This window comes from Panthera uncia, chromosome F1, assembly GCF_023721935.1.
Source record: "Panthera uncia isolate 11264 chromosome F1, Puncia_PCG_1.0, whole genome shotgun sequence".
Lineage (NCBI taxonomy): Eukaryota > Metazoa > Chordata > Mammalia > Carnivora > Felidae > Panthera > Panthera uncia.
The window spans coordinates 4,554,872-4,578,227 of NC_064813.1; the positions used below are offsets into that span (position 1 = coordinate 4,554,872).

Consider the following 23,356-nt stretch of genomic DNA (forward strand, 5'->3'; position numbering starts at 1 on the left):
TAGATAAAAGGAAATGGAACTTCCTTCCTCCTTCCAAGAGGAAATATGATATCCCTCGGAGTAAGCTTTCTTACTGACTACGAGCCTGACTTACAGGGCGGCTCTCCCAGTCCCCAGGGCCACTTGTCTCTCCAGTCACTGCTGCAGAGTCCCCTCACAAGAGACAGGCATACAGGTGAGCATACTTCAAACCCCACGGTGGCTTTTCCGCAGACAGGCTCAAGGTTCATTCAAGGTTCACTCAGGTTCAATCGAAGCCATCGATCGGATATCTTCCCTTCTGGAATATACAGACTCAGAGCAACATTCCCAGTAGAAACAGAATTCTAAACAAACTGGAGATGAAGGTCAGATTCATTTCCATGAAGAAGGGGTATGGAAGGAGAACGGGTAACCCTTTCCCTCATGAAGTACACGTGAGGGCCACGTTTCTGTGATGACTGAGAACCACGCCTCTCTGGGGAAGGCAGGAGACACATGTAGGAGGAACGGGGTCCATCATGGCGAAGATGCACTGGGCCAGGTTAAGAAACATGGCCGCTGTCTTGGCAATTGTTGAGCATGGCAACAAATGCTAACAGCGTCCTAAGTGCACGGAAAGAGAAAGAAAAAAGAGCAAATCTGGGCAAATCAAGACTACAGTATGCCTCTGACCAGGCATTTAAGCAGCCACCTTGTCCTCAGTCATTTAAAGTACGTGATTCTGGATAGTCACCTTAGCTGCATTTTTCAAGGAACAGTATGTTTCAGTTCGAACTACTTTCTATTTTTTCCTACTCTGTACGTAGTATTGATCCGGGGGCACCTGGGCGGCTCAGTCTGTTAAGAATCCGACTCGGTTTTGGCTCAGGTCGTGATCTCATGGTTTGTGGCTCCTGCCTGCTTGGGGTCTTCTGTCCTCCTCTCTCTCTGCCCCTCCCCCCCCCCCCCACTCCTTCCCTCCTCTCTCTCTCTCTCTCTCTCTCTCTCTCTCAGAAGTAAAATAAAACATTAAAAAAAGTATTGATCCAGAATGAAAGTTATTGTTCAAGTCTTCTTAGAAAGTGGTTTTTTAATACTACCACACAAAAAAAGCCACTAAAAGGGTCATAACATGGACCTTTCTCCCGTAAGATTAATTCTCACCAAACAGTGAACGGGAACTTTATGAGCCAGAACACCTCAGTCACAAAACGCTCCTGGAAACACCTCCAGGCTCACAGAGGTGGGCACCAAAGAATCGCCAGGACGAGAGGAAACAGACCTGCTGTTCAGTGTCTCAAGGGGATCTGTGGGACCACAGGACCTTTTAACCCAAGGTTTCAAAATGGCCTCCTCTGGCCTCAAAAATATTAGTACCTACTATGCCAAAGTTGGCAACTGCAGCCCAGAGCCCTTAACATTTCCTGGGTGGAATAGCCAGAGGTGGAATCCAAGAGGATGAGGGAGGTAACTAGACTTGGACAGAGTCTCTGACGCCTTCCCATTCTGTCCACCTTGCAAGGGTCCAAACCAATGCCCAGTTACACTCTGGGCAGGTGGCAGGGCAGCCTGCTAATATCACGCATACAAAGGAAGCAGGGAGATACTTTTAACGGCGGAATCAAGAGTTAGACTCGATAATACAGCCTCTACTTCAACCCATAACGCAGTATTTGCTATTTATTTCTGGACTACGACTCGTAAAAACAGTCCATTGAACTCGTCGCTCTGTAAGGAACCAATATTAAAATGCACTTTTCCAGATACCCGGATGGAAGGCCTATCTGGCTTCCACCCGTGTTCTCACAGCCCGGCGTCTGGCTTGTGCCCAGGCGCTGACCCCAGGTGGACCCACATCACACAGCCATGCTCCGGAAGATCCCAGAAGGGACAAACTAAGCTCTACTCATCCTCTCTTCCCAGCCCCTGACACCTGAGATTTTGTGGGCATCTCAGAACACTGAATGAATGAAAACCCTGGCTTGGGATATTCCTCAACTGAACTGTTTTTCTCCTCCCAGGATCAGAGGGTGCCGTTTGTTGTAGGTTAAGCTAATGAGGTCATTCATCGTTTACGTTATCAATGGATGGCTTTAAAAAGGTGCTTGTTTAAAGGAGGAAGCAATGCTAATACGGGGCCGGAAGCCGGGTCAGTGGGATCCCGATGATCCCTGCAGGGTTTATAGACAGGGCAGGGGGAGGGGGCAAGATTTTTCTGCATTGTGGATGGTCAGAGTCCGGTTCTCCTCCATGGCTGCCAAACCCAGCCGGGCAGCAAGAGCCCCCCCCTGAGCCCACCGCCCAGGAGGCTGGGTTATCCAGATCAGAGTTCCTGCCCACCACCACCACCACCACGGGAATCACTCTGTGCCATTCCTTCAAGGACATCACTGGATGCCCTCCCTGCCCCAACACACACACACACACACACACACACACACACGCAAGCAAAGGGGAGATGATCAGAACAGCCCATCATTCCTCACTGACTTTCTACACCAGGACAGAGCCCGAAGACCCAGGTTCCAGAAGAACCAGTTGTGTACCTGCCTCCTGCTTCTCTTCCTTGTGCGGCCTCATTGGTCTCTGCCTCTGACACACAAGGCAGCCTCGTCTCCCACCCCCAGACTCACGACCACAGATGTCTCTGAACCGGAGGGCCCATCAGCTTACCACCCACGCGGTGGTCACCCGACACAGACCAGGGGTCAGCCCCAACCATCCTATTCCTTGTCCCCCAATCCACCCATTCTCAAGGCGGCCTCGGGCCTTATTCTAAGTATCTGCGGAATCTGTCACCCCTCACCCAAGCCCTCTGCCCCAGCAGACCAGCAGCATCCGCCCGCGTCCCGTCTGCATAGGGTTTCTCCCGTCTACCACCACCGAGGGATGAAACCCACGCTCTGCCCATTCTCCATGCTTCACATCACCCTCTGCGTCCTCACCGGCTCCCGGCACCTCACTCCGCGACATCCCCGGGCCTTCACGGATCTGCCCCTCCTCCTGCCTTCTTTAACGCTCTCCCCCCAGATCGCCTTCCTCACACTGCCTGGCAGGTGTGTATAATTCGCGGTGCTCCGAGGCACAAGTGTCCCAGAGAGTTTAAGTGCTGGCTCCTAATAGGCTGACTGTGCTTACGACCGAAGTGCATTCAGTGGATGATGTTTAGGTAGGCATTATGCTAGCGACGCATCTACTTTATTAAACATTTAACGACTAGTTACTGTAATTAATACATTTACACCAATTAACCCCCAAATGCTGCACTGGTTTGTTTTCCACTTTGCCTGTTATATCGTTGGAAGTTAGCAGGCACTTAGAAGAGGTCGAAGGTTGGCAACGTTTCAATAAGTGACTTTCGCGTTAATTGCTCTACTTCCGCTCCCACTGCCTTTCCTGCCAAACCTTTTGCATAAACTGCTAACAACGGACGGAGTCCACGGATTTTCATTGCAAGTCCTTTTATTTCCTGTGCCTGCCCATTCTGAGATGCAAATAAATTCTGATTAAAAAAAAGAGGGTAGGATGGGGGGGCGGGGAGAGGTACGAATGATTTACAAGATAAATAATTAGGTGTTAGAACTCTCTAGAGGTGACTGCATAATCTACAAGAGAAAAGGAAGTGGGGCATCTGGGTGGCTCAGCAGGCTAAGCATCTGACTCTTGATTTCGGCTCAGGTCACGATCTCATGGTTCGTGAGTTTGAGCCCTGAGTCTGTGCCGCTGACCGCGTAGAGCCTGCTTGGGATTCTCTCTCTCTGTGCCTCTCTCCAGCTCGTGTGCATGTGTTCCCAATCTCTCTCTCTCCCAAAATAAATAAACGTAAAAAAGTAAAATAAAAAAGGAAGAGAAAGAGAAAACGTGTGAGTGCGTGAGGTGAGGGAAGTGAAGACTGTGGACAATGTAAGTGAATATGAGAAATCATTAAGGTTCAGACTTGCTGAATATTTACAGTCAGAGAAGCCAGAACTTCCTTGTTGTTTACTGTGACCATAAAACTTACATTGTGAACCTGTAGAAATGCCATCTACTAAACTTAATTCTAACACATAACTGAGTAAATGCTCAGTAAAACATTCACTGACTTTTTTAAATTCCAGAAAGGTGGGACTCCTCTGTGCGGGTGGTGTCTGTCTTCACGAACTCGCACCTCCGTTTCCCCGCCATCGTATGATGTGCTGACCTCACAGGACCGTTACGAAGCTCCAGGGAACAAATACGCACAAAGCACTAAGCGCTGTGCCCCGGCAAGCGGTAGCGATAATTATTATTTTTATTACAACGAAACCAAGCTGACAAAATAAACACACGGCTCCCCAAGTCAAGAGACATGCACTGGAAACAAAACCAGATTAAGATGAGCAGGCTTGGGGCGCCTGGGTGGCTCGGTCGGTTAAGCGTCCGACTTCGGCTCAGGTCATGATCTCACCGTCCGTGAGTTCAAGCCCCGCGTCGGACTCTGTGCTGACCGCTCAGAGCCTGCAGCCTGTTTCAGATTCTGTGTCTCCCTCTCTCTCTGCCCCTCCCCTGTTCATGCTCTGTCTCTCTCTGTCTCAAAAATAAATAAACAAACAAACAAAAAAAAAAGATGAGCAGGCCATAAGGGAGGGGGTACAGGAAAAGCTCGGGGTGTCTGCTCACAGGCTGACGAAGCAGAGGGCAGAAGGGGCCCTCAGGATTCCCCCCACCGTGGGTGGAGAAACCACCCGGCTTGCCACCTAAGTCGTAGAAGTGGACATGGAATTAAGAGGGTTACTTCTCTCCACGGTCTTCCCAAAGCCAATGCCATTTCCAGGGCTGAAGGGCTTTCTGAGAGATTCACCCCCCAGCACACGTTCAGGAACGACTCAGCGGACCACCCTCTGGGTTAGCGCGTGGTCGGCAGCCTCGCTCGAGAACAGAGGAGCTTCTAGACCACACTCCCTGGAGGACAGCACATCCTGCTCCTTTTTTCCAGAAAGCATCAGCCACCACCATCCACCTTTTCTCCTCCTTACTGGGGACAAGAACTTTCACTTCTCTGCTCCCTGTCCCTCTCACTTCCTAACGGACTCAACGAAGTGGCTGTTGCTTTTTTGATTTTTTTAACGTTTATTTATTTTTGAGACAGAGAGACAGAGGCACGAGTGGGGGAGGGTCAGAGACAGACAGGGAGACACAGAATCCGAAGCAGGCTCCAGGCTCCAAGCTGTCAGCACAGAGCCCGATGCGGGGCTCGAACCCACAAACCATGAGATCACCACCTGAGCCGAAGTCGAACACTTGCTTAACTGATGGAGCCACCCAGGCGCCCCAACGGCCGCTGCTTCTAAACGGCCGGACTCCTCAACTATGACTGTGCGGGTTTTCTGAGCTGTGTTTGGAGGCAGCGGGCCACCTCCCCCAATAGTAGCGGTCAATCCCCCAAAGCACCTATATTCTATCAAAAAGGGTATTTGAGTAAGAAAGGATTGTCTCTCCTTACAGGAAAACAAAACACGGCAGTTTCCAACAAAACCTGCAATACACGTAAGGGATGCCTCAGCCTCAGGATTCACCGATTCCACAACCATTGCTCAGGGGTGACAGCACGTTCCGGTGTAGATATGTCACCTTTCAGGGTGTTGTGCAGGAAGGTGGAGAACCACACTCTACGAGTAGTCCCTGTGTGTTGGGTTCTGGAGAATCTCTCAGTATGGAATCTCATTCTGCAACTCGTGCGTGTGTGTGTGTGTGTGTGTGTGTGTAAAATTTCATTTAAATCCAGTGTTCAGAACTCAAAAATATATTTCAGGATGAACAAAGTTAATCCTCAAAACAACGTTAAGGAGACGGATGCTATGGATGGATGTTGACCTTCTGTGTGGTCACAACACTACTCAGGTAACTCAGCAGGTGAGTCACAGTTTGCACACAAATCCGGGCGCCCCTTCCACGAGGACAAAACGGAGTTCCGTTGTCACTGAAAATCTGTTCGGGCAACAAGGTCCTTTCGAAAGGATATGTGTTAGGATGCTGAGTTTAAACATAGTTATATGTTACCCTGTTAAATGAAGGCCACAGTATTGGGGCGCCTGGGTGGCTCAGTCAGTTAAGCGTCCGACTTCGGCTCAGGTCATGATCTCATGGTTCATGAGTTCCAGCCCCGCGTCGGGCTCTGTGCTGACAGCTCAGAGCCTGGAGCCTGCTTTGGATTCTGTGCCTCCCTCTCTCTCTGCCCCTCCCCTGCTCCTGCTCTCTTTGTCTCTCAAAAATAAATAAATGTTAAAAAAATTTTTTTGTAAAGATATTATTGACAAGGAAATGGCCCTGTTTTATTAATCTTAGGGAATTACTGTAATTTATGATCAGATTTGAAATATTAGTCATGTCTACCTCTTAGGTAAGCCAAAGCACATCTCACTAGATGGCAGTATTGTTTACACGGCCTTTTTGGTTTGGGGTTTTCGGGTGGGGGGCAGTTATTGGCCCAACTTTGTCTCAAGCTTTGTCCCCACCGCCCAGTGAGAAGAGGTAACGTGGCCTTTGTTTCTCTATGACCGCGCCGAGAAATACAACACGAGACCCAACTTGGAAATCCCAGCGACGCAGAACTGCTCAAAAGCAGCGTGAGTGCAGTGTGCCACGGGCGTCCCTCCCCAGGAAGGCTGCGTGTCTGAGCAATCTGAGGAAATGGCCCCCCTTCCCTCAGCAGCGTGGTGAGGGGCAGGGGCAAGCATGCGGGAAACGGTATTTGAATCCCTGTTCCAGCATTTCCCAGCTGTGTGACCCTGGGCAGGTCGCTTGACATTTCCGGGCCTTGATCTGTCATCTGTAATTCACAGGGGCAAACCTTCCCATCCTGCTTTCACGGGCATCTCTGAGGTCTGTGGTTTTGTGGGGTTTTTTTGTGGGGGGGGGGAGGTTGTGGGTCTTTTTGTTTTGTTTTGTTTTGCGAGGGAGTGAGAGCACAGGGGAGGTGCAGAGAGAGACAGACAGAGGATCCGAAGCGGGCTCTGCACGGACAGCAGAGAGCCCCGTGTGGGGGCTCGAACTCCTAAGCAATGAGATCGTGACCCGAGCTGAAGCTTAACCAACGGAGCCACCCAGGCGCCCTGAGGTCTGTGTGCTTTAACAAGAAGGGAGCGTGTCATGAACAGGCCAATGGGTTCGATCTTCCCACCGATACTGCCCTTCACAGCCTAATCCACCGGGCCCGAGGGAAGCCAGCCTCCCGAAGGTGATGGAAACTGTCAGATTGGTTCCAGATTAGGCCTGTAATTAGAAAACTCCTGGCCACAGCCTCGAATAGAGACGTGGCTGCTGTTGTGTGTGCTCTTCATGTGGTGCCACTTTTCTCCTTGGTGTCTCAGTCATTCCCAGGCCTCAGACGTGCTGCTGAAAAGACACACCAACCCTTTGAGGCCACCGGGGCAGCAGGAAGGCGCTAACTGGTCTCCAGAGTCCTGAAACTGGTCGCTAGTATGCTTCCGCAGCACCTCAGTTACTCCCCGGGAACGACTTGGGCATATGAAATATGTGACTCATTACCTAATCCTCACAAATACCTCTATAAGATAGAGGCACGCTAATTTGTCACGCTCAAGACAGTTAGCACAGTCAAATCTCAACTTGAAAGTAATTAGGTGTGTGCCTGGGGTGGGGCGGGTGAGGGGGAGCCTTCAACGCTCCGATTTATTGAAGATTGCAGAGTCTACAGTAATTGTAAAAGGAAGATTTGTATTTTATAAATAGATAAGTAACTAATAAGAAAGCACGTGTGTTATAATGGTATGCCACTGTGGGTATACAAATAGCAAGAATGAAAGACCTGGGCCCTCTGTTTCAAAGTGTTTATTCAGGGGCGCCTGGGGGGGGGGCTCAGTAGGTTAGGTGTCTGACTTCGGCTCCGGCCATGATCTTGCGGTTCGTGAGTTCGAGCCCCGCATCGGGCTCCGTGCTGATGGCTCAGAGACTAGAGCCTGCTTCAGATTCTGTCTCCCTCTCTCTCTGCCCCTTCTGTGCTCATGCTTTATCTCTCTCTCTCTCTCTCTCTCTCTCAAATAAATAAACATTAAAAAAAAGTGTTCAATAAGAATCTCAATTGGGGCACCTGGGTGGCGCAGTCGGTTAAGCTTCCGACTTCAGCCAGGTCACGATCTCACGGTCCGTGAGTTCGAGCCCCGCGTCAGGCTCTGGGCTGATGGCTCAGAGCCTGGAGCCTGTTTCCGATTCTGTGTCTCCCTCTCTCTCTGTCCCTCCCCCGTTCATGCTCTGTCTCTCTCTGTCCCAAAAATAAATAAACGTTGAAAAAAAAAATTTTTTTTAAAAAAAAGAATCTCGATCTAGGCCTGGATCACTCGGTATTTCAAATTAACTCCAAAATAATGAGGATTTACTCTTTTGGGTTGGTCTAAATGCTAGCTCTCTATCATTCTGTAAAATGTTAAATGATATGAGCCTATATATCGCCTCCCCTCCTCCCTTATGAAGGTCTTCAAATACGAAGAACATTGGTCCATGGGCCTTTCGGTGTTTCACCAATTTATCCCCTAATGGTGGGATGAGATCATTCTGCTTAGAATCTCACCTCAGCTGTGGCACACAAATGGGAAGCTGCTGCTTGGTCACGCGTAGAGGTGGCTGACGTTTCCCGAGCTGGCGAGTGCGTGATACTCACTTTATGGTTTGGGCCTTGTGTTTTCATTTACCACTGCTTCTTATAGAAAAGCGGGCCCTGGTTCCAGGCGGTCTTGAGTCCCACGAACCCAAGCTGCTGAAGGAACATGGCGCTCACGCTCAGGTCACTGAACTCCGGGGTCACCATGTGTCTGACACTGTGCTAAGCATTCAACGTACATCGTCTCACACGGTCCCCACAGCGGCTCTGCGACTTTCCGCTTTGCAGAGGAGAAAACACAGGCACGTGACAGCCAGGAAGCCGTGCCAGAGGTCACCCCACACAGTAAGCAAGGACGCCGGGCTTTTATTGCTGGTGCCTGAGCAGCAAATCTAGCGTGGCCCAGCATCGAGTCCCTCATTGTTCGAGACTTGGATAAAAGCACTGATAAGTATCAGCCTCAGACTTTCCCCCCAAATCTGTTTACTTTGTCATTAAAAGAAAGAAAGAAAGAGAGAGAGAAAGAGATACAGAGAGAAAGAAAAATCAGTGTGTGTTGTTCCCCCTGGACCAGGTCACTGTGGTCGGTGGGTATTCTGGCTCTTTCTCTAGACTCCACAAAGAAAGCAAATATCTTGCCTCAGGACACCAGGGCTGGTAGAATGGGTCCGATGAGGGAGGATGTGGGAGGCTATTTAAAACAAAAGATAACTGTGAAAAAGAGCCTACACCTAGGGAATCTTCTCACTAACCATGATTTCACCTTCTTCCCTCATGTGGTGATCCTAAGCTCTGCCCTGCACCCCAGTCCAGCCCTGAGCGCTGCAGGAAGAGGAAAGCCGGTCCCCAAGCCTGGAACACAATCGCCCCATGCCCACCACCTCCCTCTGGGGCCTAGAAATATTGCTGAAGAAAAAGAAAAAAACAGGGCGCCTGGGTGGCTCAGTTGGTTAAGTGTCCAACTTCGGCCCAGGTCATGATCTGTGGTTTGTGAGTTTGAGCCCCGTGTCAGGCTCTGGGCTGCCAGCTCGGAGCCTGGAATCTGCTTCAGATTCTGTGTCTCCCTCTCTCTCTGCCCCTCCCCCACAGGCTCTCTCTCTGTCTCTTTTTCTTTCGCAAACATTAAAAAAAAACCAAAAAACGGACCATCCCACCACGTTAACCCCAGCCACCAGTTTGGTCAGCAGAAAAGGAAGGGACCTCCCGCCCCCCAGCACCGGCCAGGTGAGGTCTCCCTCCCCCCAGGATAACGTTCCCCAAAGTGCTGTTTACATTTGCCCCTGTGGCTGGGCAGCGCAAACGGATGCTGAAGGTATTTTATAAGCTCAGAAGAGGAAGCTGTTACTCCACAAAAAGCCCACGTCTGTAAGTTGGTCACTCCACCTTGTCTGTCCGAGCAGTTGCTTCATTTTGTCCCCCTGCGTCTGTGTAAGGGTGTCTGTGGGTCCGATGCCTCCCTGCCTCTCTCTGCTTTACCCTTTGTGCCCTTCCCCCTCCCCGTTCTCTCTCTCCAAAGGACGAGAACGGGACTCCTTCACCGCTGGCCACCGTAAACTTGTGCCCCTGCTCCTGTTTCCGAAGTGACTCAACCGGAAAGGCTCCCCACGCCCCCAGCCCTGCCTTCACCTTTCGCCCATCTTTCCACCGTCTGTCCATCTGTCCCCTGTCTGTAGTGGGCTGAATCGCGGCGCCCCTGAATTCACTCGCAACTCAGGCCCTGTGACATGATTTGGAATTGGGTCTTTGAAGACGTAGTTGGTGAAGGATGGAGATGAGGTCTTCCTGGATTAGGGTGGACCCTGAATCCAGTGACCGGTGTCCTTACAATACAAGGAGAGGACAGAGAGAGACCCTGGAGGAGGCGTCCGTGGAAGGCAGAGGTTGGGACTGTTGTGAAGCAGCCGCAAGGCCCTGTGGCCAGTAGGACACTGGAAGAGACAAGGAAGGATTCCCCTCTAGAGTCTTCAGAGAGAGCACGGCCCCACCTTGATCTGGGACTCCTGGCCTCCCGAGCTGTGAGCGAATATGTTTTTGTTGATCGAAACCGCCTAGTTTGTGCTTATTTGTTATGGTGGCTTTAGAAACAAATATACTATCTGTCTGCAATCTGTCATCTGTCACCTTTGTTCTCTTCCCTGGACTTTACACCGTTGCCAGGTAAACTCTTCTTTAAAGCTGTGGTTCTTGACCCTGGCAGTTCAAACCCAGGCCTGGGTCCCACCCCCAGATTTTCTGATACACTCGGTGTGGGGTGTGGCTCAGGCAGTGGTAGTTCCTTAAAGCTCTCAAGTGATTCTAGCGGGCGGTTAAAAATTCCTGCTGCTGAGGGGCACCTGGGCGGCTCAGCAGGTTAAGCATCGCACTTGCTCACGTCACGATCTCACGGTTTGTGGGTTTGAGCCCCACATCGGGCTCTGTGCTGACAGCTCGGAGTCCGGGGCCTGCTTCGAATTTCTGTGTCTCCTTTTCTCTCTAACCCTGCCCCACTCACACAAGCTCTATCTCTCTCAAAAATAAATAATATACATTTTAAAAAATTTTTAAACAATTCCTGCCGTAGAGCAAGGAAACTTTTTCGTTCCCCTGTTCCGAAATCTCCAACGGCTGTCTTCCCACAAAATGTAAAGAGGATACCAGGGCGCCTGGGTGGCTCAGTCGGTTGAGCGTCTGACTCTCGGTTTCAGCCAGGGCATGACCTCACGGTTTGTGAGTTTGAGCCCCACCTCGGCACTGTGCTGACGACACGGAGTCTGCTTGGGATTCTCTCTCGAGACTTCCATGGTGGTAATTACAGTGGGCAATGCAGAGTCACCGTGGTGTGCTGGTTATCAGCAAGCTACAACAAGGGGGAAATCCGAGACCACTACAGGCCAACCCTGCAGGAGGAGTGACCTCTCATCCTGGGGAAGGCACCCTCAGAAAATCAGCGGACTTGCTGACACACTGTCTGATCCGCAGGGTAATATCTGGTCGTTCTCGAGCAGCTCCTCGTCCAAAGACCCTACCTCACTGCTCCCTCCACGCTTTTCAGCTACCAAATGTTTCCCGGGTGCATTAGTTTCCAGTTGCTGCTGAAGCAAATTACCCCAAATTGAGCAGCTTAGAGTAACACAGATTTATGCTCCATTTTCTGTTATGCTAACGTTCTGGAGGTCGGACGTCTGGAATGGGTCTGCAGGGCTGGCTCTTTCTGGAAGCTCTAGCAGAGGATTCCTCGCCTTTGCCAGCTTTTAGAAGCTGGCTTTGCATGTGGCTTGCGGCCCCTTCCTCTACCTCCAAAGCCCTTCTCTCCTCTCTGACCTCTGCTTCTGTCCCTACATCGCCTCTGGCTCTGACGGTCCTTCCTGTCTCCTTCTTATAAGGGCCTTTGTGATTACGCTGGACCCATCCAGATAATCCAGGGTGATCTCCCCCCGAATCCTCAACTTAATCATATCTGCCAAGCCCCTTTTACTGTGTAAGGAAACATATCCACAGGCTTCCTTTTCCAGGCATTAGGATATGAACATCTTTGGGGCAGGGGGCTTATTCAGCCTACCACACCAAGGGAGAGAGTATTTTTGAAATTTCCTGCTGAAGTTGGGGTGTTTGCTTCAGACCGCAGCCCTGCCCACATCCCTAAGATACGACGACCCTTCTGGAATTTCACCCTGAGCACCGTATCCTCCAGAGACGCTCTGCCCATGACTGAATATACAATCTACTTCCTTTTCTTGTGTTCCCAGTTTGTCAAAAAGCATAAAGATAAATAATACTCCTCTGATCATCTATAAATAGGTGGGAAACAAAAACCCATCATGTTAAAAATAAGTGGTTTTGATGTTGTCATTTGTCAAATGGTGACATCTTATGCCATCGCCCTGGCTCAGCAGAAGCAGCAGCAAACGGGCAGGAAGCTGACACCGGCGCTGGCCCGAGAAGGGCACTGTGCATATGTTAGGGGACAAGTTGTCCGAGTAAAGAACATGAATGAGAGTCTTCTGCTCCCCCAGGGGCTGCAAACACCTGTCCCCGCTCCTGCCTAGAGAGTAGCTCAGCAGGAAGGAGCACATGCACACCCCGTCCCTCGAGCTCGGCTACCCTAGAACACGTGCTTCTGGTGTCCACAAAGCCATCACAAGTCATAAGCAAAGGCTCTGAGTATGGGCGCACTGGCGAGCAGAATCTTCCTTCCTTCCTCTTGCAGAGGCGCTCGGAAATCCTCCGTAAAAAGGACCAGCAGCACGTCCTCCCAAGTTTGTCTGACCTCTCAAGAGCAAGTTTAGGCACCGCACGAGCCTCGTGGCTTAGCGAGCCTTGACTCACTCGTAGGCTGCTGGAGCTGCCACAGTCCTCTTGCCCGTAACCTAAAATGTAAACTCCAATAACACCTATGACTTACTAGGCACAGTCGTCTTCTAGAAATAGACAATCCCACACCGACTTCAGCCATAGTTCCGTCTACCACGGTCTCTGACATGGATTCCAATGGATGCTTTTTGAGAAAGCAGGATAATTTTTACACCAGAGACGTTTTCCTTTAACCCAAGGAATGCACACTCAACACACTATCATGTTAATGATCCATTATGGATTTATGATTCATGTATTAATCTAACATCATCTTACATTGTCTCGACATGTTGACTTTATTGAAGTCCTAGGAAATAAAGTTCTCCTATCCCTTCAAGTGCCCCTGTATTGAATGTGACATCAAATGCCACCCGGATTCTTTGCGTTGCGCCCAAGGATCTACTGAGTATCGTTAAGATACTTCAGGTTAAAGATACTTCAGGTTAAACATAAGCTTGGTGCCCATAAACTGGTGGTTTCTACCAAAACTCCTGGGGTCTCAATAGGTCCTTTGGCCTGGAATGTTTTCCTGAACCTAGGGTCAGACATGAGAAACACCTTTAGTGTTTCCCTGAGATTGGCATTGTCTCTAATGAGCAGACACTTTTGCACGGGTTAGCTGCTGTGAGCGACATAATAATAAAAGGCATTGGGTTCTCAACGGGTTTGTAATCTAGCAAGAGAGATCAAACTAAGATTTAGGAAAGAGTGAACACAAAAAACTTCCCACCTCCCAGCCTCAGGCTTCTTTCTGGCAAATGAGGGGATTCAAATAGATCCCTAATAATTGCATCCCTGCCCCAGAGCTTATAAAATGTTTTCATATTTTTCTTGACTGTTGTCCAACCACCTTACAAGGTCGGGATTCCAGAGTTGAGGAAAGGGACTAAGACGTTAAGCTACTCAACTGAGGTTCACCAACGGGTGGCGCCATGGACTTGACCCAGGTAGGAAGGTCTCCAGTTCTCCCACCGTGATGCAAAAGACAGTTAACCACTCTAGGGAACTGGATTCTGTGATTCTGGATTGGAATCACAACATTCTGTTGATTCTGAGTGCTGTGTGTGCAGTGTTCCCTGCGGGTGTTTACTATAATGACTAGAAGTCATGCAAAAGCAGCTGCCTTTCAGAAAGATGGAATCAGGGGCACCTGGGTGGCTCAGTCGGGTGAGCGTCTGACTTCGGCTCAGGTCATGACCTCATGGTAACGAGAGTTCGAGCCCCGCATCGGGCTCTGTGCTGACAGCTCGGAGCCTGGAGCCTGCTTCCGATCCTGTGTCTCCCTCTCTCTCTGCCCCTCCCCCACTCGCCCTCTCTCTCTCAAAAACAAATGGTAAACATTAAAAAAGAAGACAAAACAAATAAAATGGATTTACTCCAAGGGATTATTCAACTTAGAAAAAAAAAAAAAAAAAGATGGAATTAACCTGTGGTTGACTACAAGCAACTAACCCGGACATGTCTTTTCAAAGTCAAAACCCATGTGGTCCAAAGAAGGTTCTAGAGCACCTTCTGCTTTCCATGTACGTATACAGATTGGGCTAAATCGCCTACAAGCCAATAGCAGAAGGTCTTTCTGCGAAAGACAACTGGAGACTGTTGCGCTTTGGAGTGGGTAACGGGGGGCTTGAGGGATGTGAGGGACCTTCTTATCACCCGTGTGAAGGCTTCACCCTGTCAGTGTTGGAAAGCCTGTCCTAATCTTTGTCATCCTCCCTGCACTTAAATGGGAGAAGGACGACGTCCTCTTCTCCCACGTTTCTGCAGGCTCCAGATTTCAGCAGCAACAAAGTCTAGATGCTTCTCGGCTCAGCGAACAGCCCTGGCACCGGTCCAGAGGGCTACCTGCTCTGTGTGGAGGGAAGCAGGAGTGTGGGTGGGCAGGAAAAGCGAGGTCAGCTTTCAGAACAGTCAGCCGTGTCTGCTGAGCTGGCTATCCTGTGAGCTGCAGAATATTTATGGCAGGGAGATATCCGTAATGGGAGACACTCAGTCTGGCCAGACGCCGATCGCCTAGCCCAGGGCATCAGGATGACACAGTCATGACACGGGGGCACCGATTCACAGCCAGGCACCAAATCTCTTTATCCCAGACAGATTCCTTTTGATACCTTTATCGACTAGGCCGAAATGCACGAATTAGCCTGTTCTGGAGTCGGAAAGAAGCATTCGAATTTACCCAGGAAATTCTCAAGTCGGTGGCTTGTATGAATCATCCTTGCATCGGCCTTGCCCACGGGCTGGACTGTGAGCCCTCCTGTGCGCTCTCTCACCCCCGCACTCACCTCCCCGGCTGACACTGGGTGGTTCACCCGCCCGACCCCGTAAAGACCACGGGACCGGAACCTGGGGTTCTAGCCCAACGCGGGAGCCCCACCGACACCTAGCACAGTGCCCAGCACTTGGTTAGAGCTTAATAAACATTTGTGATTGGGCAGGACATTCTTTTTCAGCAGACACGGAAGAAGAGGAGGAGCAAAACTAATCAGGCACAAGTAAAAAAAAAAAAAAATCATCAAAAATCCTTAATCTTGCTTTCAAGAAGCATCTTTACCCTGCCATACAAACTTTCCTAACACTTTGACTATTTTCTAGGAAAGCACCAAGGCCCCATCCCTCATCCTTGCTCATTAGTGCTGTGCAGCAGCTGAATCTTCTAACTAGCACCTGATATATGTCACAAGTGCTCTGGGGCCCAGGAAGGTGTAACATGAGTCGTCTGTGTAACATGAGTACGTGCCTCACACAAGTCAGGGTGTGTTGAAAATACGACCTGAGTACAAGAATGTGCACCCGAGCATTTTATTTATAGTAGCGAAAACTGAAACTCTAGTAATTGGTGCTTGGTTATATAAATTAGGCCACACTCAGATAATGGAGCATATTTATATAATGGCATACTATGCTACCATTAAGGATCCTATTCTAGAAAAAAAATATATAATGGCATGGGAAAATGCACCCAGTAATATTAAGTGAAAAGCAGATCACAGAATTAAACATAATCACAACTGTATAAATTGGGCTTGTGTAAAATCCTGGAAGGAAACACACCCGACAGTTATATAGTCCATTTCTGGGTGATGTTGATTTTTAGTCTTATTTATACTTGTTTGTATTTTTTGTATGTTATTTTATAGGAAAAATAATACTTTTTTATTAGTTTTCAACATAATATATTTAAAATCTCTAACAGAAAAGGTACGTTACTCAACAGCGGAAAGGGGCTATTCTGTTCCTGCCTTCCATGGTTATGTTCGGGCGTTAGATGATAAAGCCCCATCCAGGGGGCCGCTGGCTCGGCATCAGATTTTTATACTCACAGTCCAGAAAATTCCACCCCAAAGTAAAGTGGCAGGTAGGTCCCTGCAGGTCAACACAGGAGTGGTTTTCTTCGGTATGTCGGGTCTGGAAAGGAGCCATATCTGGGAAAGATGTTGACGGGACCCTGCTCCGGGGTAAAGCTGGGGGAAAGTTAGAAGTGGCAAGCCAGTGCTGGCTCGGGCCCCATCTGTGTGGCCGCAGGTCATTCGGTTTCTCTAAGCATCGTGCTCCCCGTCTATAAAGGGAGGACCTAACATCCATCCTGCCTGCTCACAGGTCTACTGTGAGGTTAAATAAAATGATGTGCGCCCCGTATTTTGCAAACTACAAAGCACCCAGTAAACGGCAGTCTCGCGGTCCAAGAATGCGAACTTCTTAAGATAAGGATCCAGGCTCCCCACTTTCCTTCAAGATATCAAGACAAGCCATCTATACTCCCTCCTCCGCCCTAGAAAAGTCACCAGGAATTTGATCAGCCACATCTAACGCATTTTATGTTGCCCCGTACCTTCGCCCCACGCAACAAAACCGTACTGTGTTCTCTCAGCTTGTTTCTTTTTTTTCCCCCCTGGGAACATGGTCAGATTGGCTTTCCCTGCCTCCGCTGAGGGAAGGTGAGGCCAAAAGCCTGGATTCTTGCCACTGGAATGTGGACCAAGTTACCTATGTCCCTTCCAGGCTGGGTCCCTCAAGTCCCCCCAAGAGATTCTCCACAATCTCTCTCTTCCCTCATTCCTTGGCTGCTTGTGCAAGATCTGGTGTCAGACTCTGAGGCCCCTGGAAGATGGTGACATGGAAACGAGTGGAAGGCCAGGCACCAAACACCCAATACAACAGGGCCATGAGTAAGAAATAACCTGGGATCATTTGTTACACCAGTGAGATCTCCTGACTAATACACTCTGTGACCATGGCCACCCCTCCAATCCACAGGGACTTCAATGCTTTCTGCTGCTTGCCACATGACTGATGCAGGGGACACCGAGAACACATATGGCAAACCCAACCCTCATCCAACAGAAAACTCACCCAAGAAAAGGTAAGACAATTTTTTAAGATTCCTTGGCAGATTTGGGACCTGCTCCCTTAATTTCTATAGGGAGACTCGGGAGTATGTGCTAATTTAAACAACTGAAAAAGAGAAAATAAGAAAACGGAAAGACACTTGGTAACCTAATCCCAACCGTATTTCAAGTGAGTTGCAGATAGTAAAGGGTTATGGTTCAACAAGGCAGAAGGGGTTAGGAAGGGAGTCTACACCTTTTTTAGAGGGTCCAGACATTGGAAGCAGAGTGCCACCATGGATCACTGGCCCCTCATACGTTTCATCTTTATTTAGCAATGGCCAGTGGGGGGCCACATGGAAACATTGGGCTCTGAGTTGGGGAGTCCCCAGAAGGAAAAGAGCAAAGACAGGAAGTGCAACCCACTTCTCTGCATGGACTCCAACCAACCCTATTCTAACTTGCCCAGAGGCTACTTACCTGGTATGGGTACAGGGTGACTCCGTTGGTTCTCGACAGGGACCAGGTGCCATCCAGGTACTGGTGAGCCTGAATGGCCACTGAGTTGAGGATGTTCCCATTGCTGGGACTGGTGGCCATCTGAAGGCTGACCTTGGCCTGGTGGGTTGGGGACCCACTCTTCTTCTCGGCCCCGTTGCTGACCCCGAGGCTGTTGGGTTTGCTGCTGTGCTTGTTGCTGACGAAAGCCGTGTAGTTGGGGGAGGCGTAGGAGGCAGGCACAAAGGCCCAATCTCTGGGCTGCTGCAGCCCACCCATGTGCCGGGACCCCACCAGGGTGGGCATGTTGGAGAGGGCTGGGGGCGAGCCGGGCGAGCCATCGTAATGCTCACTGCCAGCTGCCTGTTCCAAGGTCACCACCATCTGGATGGCCTCCTGCTTCAGCTGGTTCAGGTGTGTGGCACAAATGTCACAGCGGTTGTCCTTGTCATTCCATGCCTTCCGGATGGTGTTGGGGACCTGGAGCTTGTCGTGAATCACGGCCGAGAAAGCAGGGTCCTGGAGAGCACACAAGCAAAACAAAACAGGAGAACCTGTAACTCAAGGCTGGTGCGTGCAATTCAGATGTCTGGCTTAGGAGTTAAGCCCTAGATGTATTCAGAGTCTGACTGTCTGATAGACCTCCAACAGACGTGAGCAGCCGGGCTGGCAGAAAAGCCTCTAGTGGACAAACACCTTTGACAAATAGGAGGTTATTATGGTGGAGACATTAGGAATAATTAAAAAAAAAAAGATTTCTAAGCATCCTCCTCACCAGGATGGCCAAAGAACATTCCAGATTCTTCTCCACGTGTCCACTGAAGAATTACAGGGAGTGAGGGGTGAGTGCCGTCAGCCCCGACTGATGCATGTGGTCCCCTGGCCCCCCGCAGGCCATGGAACGCTGGTGATTGATGGAGATTCTATTCTAAGAAAGTCTTGGCCTCATTAGTGCTGCGTGCTTAGTGCCATTGGAAGGAAACCAAACCGAACAGATTCTGGACCAGAAGCCCAGCAGCCCCTGCAGATTCCCCGTTGACCATCTGCTCCGTGGCAAGCTGGATACACGTGTCTGATATCCTCACCAATTCAGAGAAAAATACCTCCATGACAAACAGTCCAAGACACCTGTCCCCACAAGCATCATCTAAAACTACTATTCAAAACTCTTTAGCTCGGAAACCCTTGCCTAAAAGAAATCAGGGGGTGTCTGGGTGGCTCAGTCGGTTGAGTGTCTGACTCTTGATTGCCACTCAGGTCATGATCTCATGGTTCGTGAGATCGAGCACCACATTGAGCTCTGTGCTGACAGCACGGAGCCTGCTTGGGATTCTCTCTCTCTCTCCCTCTCCCTCTCCCCCCCTCTCCTACTGGCACACATACACGTTCTCTCTCTCTCTCTCTCTCAAAACAAATAAAAGTTTAAAAGAAATCAGAAAATGAAGTTAATGAGGATGATTTCTTTCATCCACTTTATGTTCATTTTTATAGGAAAACAGGATTTCGCAGAGAAATAAGCATGAGGGGTGTTAACTGTTTACCAGAATATTTGAGTTCTAATTCCAGTTCTGCTACTAACTAGCCGTGCGACTTTGGACAAGGTAATTGGCCTCACTGAGCCCCTCGTCTGTCACCAGAGGCCATGGCCGATCCTTCCCGTAAGATCCTTCCAGCTCCGTGACTCTGGCCGTGGAGAAATCGGGACAAGAGAGTATGGTACGTGTATATACAGACGGAGCCATATGTCATTTTGGGGGCCTGACTGAACTTTTGAGATCCAAAATTTGCTGCAAATAATTGATGAGGCTCATTTTCCTCTAGGACATTAGAAGAAAAGTCTGCCCTTCTGAAACTTACTGTCTGGTTTCATGGGAAAGGGGGGGCCCTCAGGATTGAATGGGGCTTGATGAGCTGTGGGTAAGAGAGGCAGTTGGGGGGGGGGGGGTGCCTGGGTGGGCAGGAAGAAAGATCGGCGGTGGGAGAGATGTTCTTAATTACGATCCATCTTGATTACATGCTATAGCGTTTTGTTTTCCCTGTTTAACTACCCTGAATAGCTCCTCAGCAGGCGCTGATTAACTGATTAATAAATCAAGAGGCCCCTTTACACGGCAGCAGCAAGGGGTGGCTCAGGAGGCAGAAACTCAAGACAGTCACCTAAAATGATGGGAAATAATAAGAGGTCAAGGTTGATCGAGTCCGGTTGACAAAGTGCTGCGAGCCATATGAGACCTGCCTGGTGGCATCCTTCCCGGTGACAGCTGCTTTGTCCAGAGTCAGATCACAACTCCGAGCATGTGGGACCCCCGGTGGGCTAAAGGACCCCTCAGGAACCATTCTGGAGCAGGCTGTCACTTCGGTGTTCAGATAAGGAAACTGAGCTCCAAAAAGGTCAGTAGCTTGGACTACACCCAGACCTCTCAAACCCTAGGTCGTGCTTTTCAGAGCCAAAGAATCATATTCACCGATGGACTCATGGGGTTTTTTGCACAGTTTTCACCTTGCTCATCTAGGCAATAGTCATTTATTCAAAAGAAATTTATCTGAGCCCCCATCTGTGCCCAGACACAGGTTCCTGCTTTTTCATACAACATTACAAAATGAGCATTTTCCCTTATCAATACATGTCATTTGAAAATGTGATTTTTTAATGACCAGGCCGTATTTTATCCTTTCGTTGTTTCAAGGTCATTTATTTATCCCCACGTTCTACTACGTAACCAGAGACAGTGTAAGAAATCAGAGACGGGCATTCAAAAGCAACCCGCAACCCATATAGCTTATGCTTTCAAGATGCCAAACTATTTGGTTTCAAGAAGCCTCAAACGAATGGCTGATTTAGAACGTTTGTGTTAATCCAATCATCAGGAAGAGGCGTCACAGTGAGGAGGCAGATAGAAGTCCAGTCCTGTCCGCACTTCACAGTTTATTTTCGATCCCTATAGAATCTAGATTTGAGTCTGACATCTGCAGCTCAGGGGGGGGGGGGGGGTCACATCCATGCTCCAGAAATGGCGTAAGCCTGCTTCTGGGGGTTCCTTTCTCCTTTTCTTCTTGTTTTGTTTTGCTTTTTAATATTTATTTTGAGAGAGAGAGAGAGAGAGAGAGAGAGAGAGAGTGTGTGTGTGTGTGTGTGTGTGAGTGGGGAGGGACAGAGAGAATCCCAAGCAGGCTCCACGAGGTCAGCACAGAGCCCGATGCGGGGCACGATCTCATGAACCACGAGATCATGACCCGAGCTCGACAGACTAAGCCACCCAGGTGCCCCTCTTCTTGGTTTTTACTGCCCTCCCTTGAAGCAGTACCTTCTTCACTCAGCTCACTGCTGTTTTGTCGTTCAATGTCTAACATTTAACAAAGAACGTCTGTTGGCCAGGCCCTGCACTAGGTTGGGGACTTCAGGATGCGTGAAAACAATTCCTGTCTCCCGCAAGTTCACAGTCCAGGGGACCTTCCTGGTTCCTGGATGCCACGACCCTTTGCTGCCACCTCCAGTCCAGGACCAATCAACACACATGGGACCCACGGAATTTCAGCGCTCCCCACCTGGTTCCAGAGGTGTCAACAAAACCAGCCGTGAGTGCTGCAGCAAAGCCCTGTATCAGTACAATGCACATGACCACAGACACCCAGAAGCAGCAAAGAGCCACTGCTGTCTCCTCCGGAGGAAAGCTGAGATCGACTCTTCAACGAGATACAATTGCTGGCTGATGTCAGAGGCGTTCCCTAAATTAAGCCACCCTTGATCTGAAACCCTATGCGCGTGCTTATCAGCAAAAGGCCTCAGTTAGTTGGGGAGCCTGGGTGGCTCAGTCGCTTAAGCGTCTGACTCTTGATTTTGGCTCAGGTCGTGATCTCACGGTTGAGAAATGGAGCCCCACGTTGAGCTCTGTGCTGACAAGCGTGGAGCCTGCTTGAAATTCTCTCTATCTCTGCCCTCCCCCCACCTGTGCTCTCTCTCTCTCAAAATAAATAAGCAAACATTTTTTTAAAAAGCCCCAATTAGTCAAGAGATATAGCTTGTGGAAACTAAAACCCTTTGCAAGGGTTTGTCTGTACATTATAAATATTTTAGCGCAACTCAAAACTTCAAAGGGGAATGGTCAACAGACACGGCTTTCTGTATGCGCTGGGGAAAAGATGCTGCTCGGGGGAGAGGAGTCCTAAACAGGAAGAAAAGAGAAAAGGAGGCTTCAGAGCCATGGAAGGCTCACCATGCCAATCTCTTCCGTCACGAGCACAAAAAGGTTTGCGGTGGCCCCGGGAGATGGGCTAGGGCAGCGCCCTTGTGGTCAGCTCGCACCTGAAGAAACCTGGACCCCGGGAAGGAATGAATTTAGCCCCACAGTCTGGCTTGCTGCCTAGCCCCTGGGTTTCAAAGACATTCCTACATCTAGTCCTCGTTCACCCTGTGAGCTCGGGAAACAATCGCCTGGGAACAGCAGGAACCCTGCACAAGCTGAATCTCTATCTTGAACGTCCTAATTTTCACTTAAGCACGTACGAAAAGTGGGCTATTGGTATTTGGGCGACATTTGCATCCTCAACTTTGAAGGTGAAGGTTCGGTACCCCAAACATCCTCATCTTTCAAAAATAGTAGCAAAATGATTTCTCCTGCACATCTGCCATGGGGAGGAATTCAAGAAAACACTTGGGCGACTGGTAACGTTCCTTAGGAGGAGGGTTAGGGCAAACATGTGCCCAACAGCTCACTGCCAGAAAGGAACACAGAAAACTCTGGAAGATGGTTCTCCAACCCCTCTACAGCTCTACTTCTTCTAGGGGCGTTTTGGGAAAAGGGGTGTCCTAACACATCCCCTAAGCATGTCTTAGACTGATGACTTTCTTTAGGTTGACCTCCCCACTGTCTTCTGGCAGACTGATCTAAAAAATTACGATGAAATCTTCCCCAGGCAATGGCATCCAAGCCCATGGCTTCAATAGCCATCTATATCCTGGTGACTAGGAATTCTCTCTTTTTGTCTCTGCTGGTCTTTCTCCTGAACTCCAAAGCCCTTATATCCCATACCCACCCCTGGAAAACATCACCCCAATAAATACTCTTCAAACTGACAATTCAAACTTAATTTTATTGGCCCTTAAACGTACTCTTACTCCAACAATCACCATCAAAGTTTAAATGGCATCCTTATCCATTCAGGCACCCAGGCCAGAAATCTAGAACCTTCCTTGCCTCCCCCTTTCCCCTCCAATCCAACTGCCAAATGTAGATGGTACTTTCTGAGAGCCCTTTACGGTGCCTCTGTTCATGTCCACTGTGATAATAAAGCTGTAAACACTTCTCACACCATCACGGTCTCCCTGATTCTAGCCTTGACCTCAACCCACCTCCCCCCAAGACGATTTTACTAGAAGGCAGATCCGATGGTGTCATAACCCTGCTATCCTAGACCTGCATTCCAGGAGCAATCTTATTTCTATAGTTTCTATTTGGAGAACTACTTCTCTGCTAGACTGTCAGGTCCTTGAGGGGAAATATTCTTTCTTTCCATCTTTAATCCCTCCGTGGCTCAAACAGTGCTTACTTCACGGTAAGGGCTGGACAGGTATTTGTGAAATACGTAAATGAATGAAAAGAATTCAACCAAAGCAAAAACAGTCAAGTAACAAAGTTGAGCTGGGTCCATGTTTCGTTTA

At 49.4% G+C, this 23,356-nt stretch overlaps 1 protein-coding gene across 1 annotated transcript in view; it reads right to left on the reverse strand.

Moving 5' to 3' along the window:
* KIF26B (kinesin family member 26B) overlaps positions 1–23,356 on the reverse strand; it is a 464,847-nt gene that overhangs the window by 273,641 nt on the left and 167,850 nt on the right. Inside the window, exon 3 of the mRNA XM_049633800.1 lies at positions 17,680–18,216. Coding sequence (XP_049489757.1) covers positions 17,680–18,216 — 537 coding nt within the window. The remainder of the gene's footprint in view (positions 1–17,679; positions 18,217–23,356) is intronic.